Raw genomic sequence first — 1,556 nt, 5'->3', positions numbered from 1 at the left:
TATATATATATATATATATATATATATGTCCGCAACAATGCTGGCGTTTTGACGAGACAAGATGTAGCAAATACATCCACTATGCACACTAGACTGCAACAGACAGTAGCGCTTACCCGAGAGGTGTCTTCTCTGAGTTGATTCGGCAACCTGCGGTCGATGTCACCCCATCCAGTGATCAGGGCCAGGCAGTAAAGCACCATGCGCGTTACCAAGGCAACGGACAAAACCATGACAACAGTCAAGCACAGCAGGAACACGAGATTGGACAGCCACGCATGCTTGCGGCCCAGTTCACGTTCGAGATATCTATTTATAGTTAAGTGGGAAAGGTTGCATTAGCCAACACAACGCCAAACGTCACACGCACTCACAAACACCTGACGCAGTGGTAGGTAGAAGTACATGAAAACAACAGCACAGACGTATGTTATACAGGATACTGGACATGCACATATGCCACTCAAATAGCCTGAGTCTACGCCACCAGAAGACTCCGCACAACACATGTGGCACGCTTGCAGCTGGTAGGTAAGGAAGGAAGATACAGTAACTGACATACTTTACAAGGGTAATAGCAAAATACAGTAACTGACATACTTTACAAGGGTAATAGCAACATACAGTAACTGACATACTTTACAAGGGTAATAGCAACATATAGTAACTGACATACTTTACAAGGGTAATAGCAACATACAGTAACTGACATACTTTATAAGGGTAATAGCAACATACAGTAACTGACATACTTTGCAAGGGTAATAGCAACATACAGTAACTGACATACTTTATAAGGGTAATAGCAACATACAGTAACTGACATACTTTATAAGGGTATTAGGAACATACAGTAGCTGACATACTCGATTCAGTTAATAGCTACACACAGTAACTGACATACTCAATGCGGGTATTGGTAAGTAGCAGCATGGACTCTAGTAGAGCTTTCTTCTGTGGTACCTCAGAGCACTCTATCTTTCGTTCCAGTGAGTTGCGCTCGAATAGAAGAGCCTCTAAGTGCGGCTGAGATATTCGGGTGACTCTACTGGCACGTAGGTGATAGGCATACTCGATGACTTTCAGCACCCCTCCAGGCACACACCTGAGTGGGTGGTAGGGGGGGGGGAAGGATACGCAACAGGTCGGTTGACATGGCAACGAGGTTTAGGATTATGTCACACAGCGTCCACGTACCCAGTGGTGTGGTCTTTTGGGGTGAGTACTCATACAAAGGTAGTGGTATAAGTTGGCAAGTTATTAATCTCAAGTTATTAATCTGTATGGTTATGTTTGTTGCAAAGTCTTATGGGCTGCAGACCAAACCATGAAGGCTACACCTTCTCTAGTTACTGGATATATATCAAGAACACGCGTAAATGTGACAAAGCAACCTACGACATTGAGCGCATTAATCGAGTCAGGGTTATATGGCTCTACATATGCACAAAAGTAGCAAGGACATTGTTTAGCGTGTATGTTTTCACACCGACACTACTATATAGCCTCAGAAGGTGAGATGCCATAGATGATTAAATCCTATATATATGCCTATA

The 1,556-nt window shown here is 43.3% G+C and overlaps 1 protein-coding gene across 1 annotated transcript; it reads right to left on the bottom strand.

Annotated features, from left to right (window-relative positions):
- Positions 1-116: 116 nt before the first annotated feature.
- SARC_15850 (hypothetical protein) lies at positions 117-1,109 on the bottom strand (the record flags this gene model as incomplete). The annotated part of the gene is made up of 2 exons (XM_014290038.1): positions 117-309; positions 905-1,109. Coding segments are annotated over 2 exons (398 nt in total), but the record flags the coding sequence as incomplete, so codon positions are not given.
- Positions 1,110-1,556: the final 447 nt, after the last annotated feature.

The sequence above is a fragment of the Sphaeroforma arctica genome (genome assembly GCF_001186125.1).
Source record: "Sphaeroforma arctica JP610 unplaced genomic scaffold supercont1.6865, whole genome shotgun sequence".
In the NCBI taxonomy this organism is placed as follows: domain Eukaryota; class Ichthyosporea; order Ichthyophonida; genus Sphaeroforma; species Sphaeroforma arctica.
Note: the sequence above shows the minus strand (reverse complement) of the source record. Positions and strands in the feature narration are given on the sequence as shown.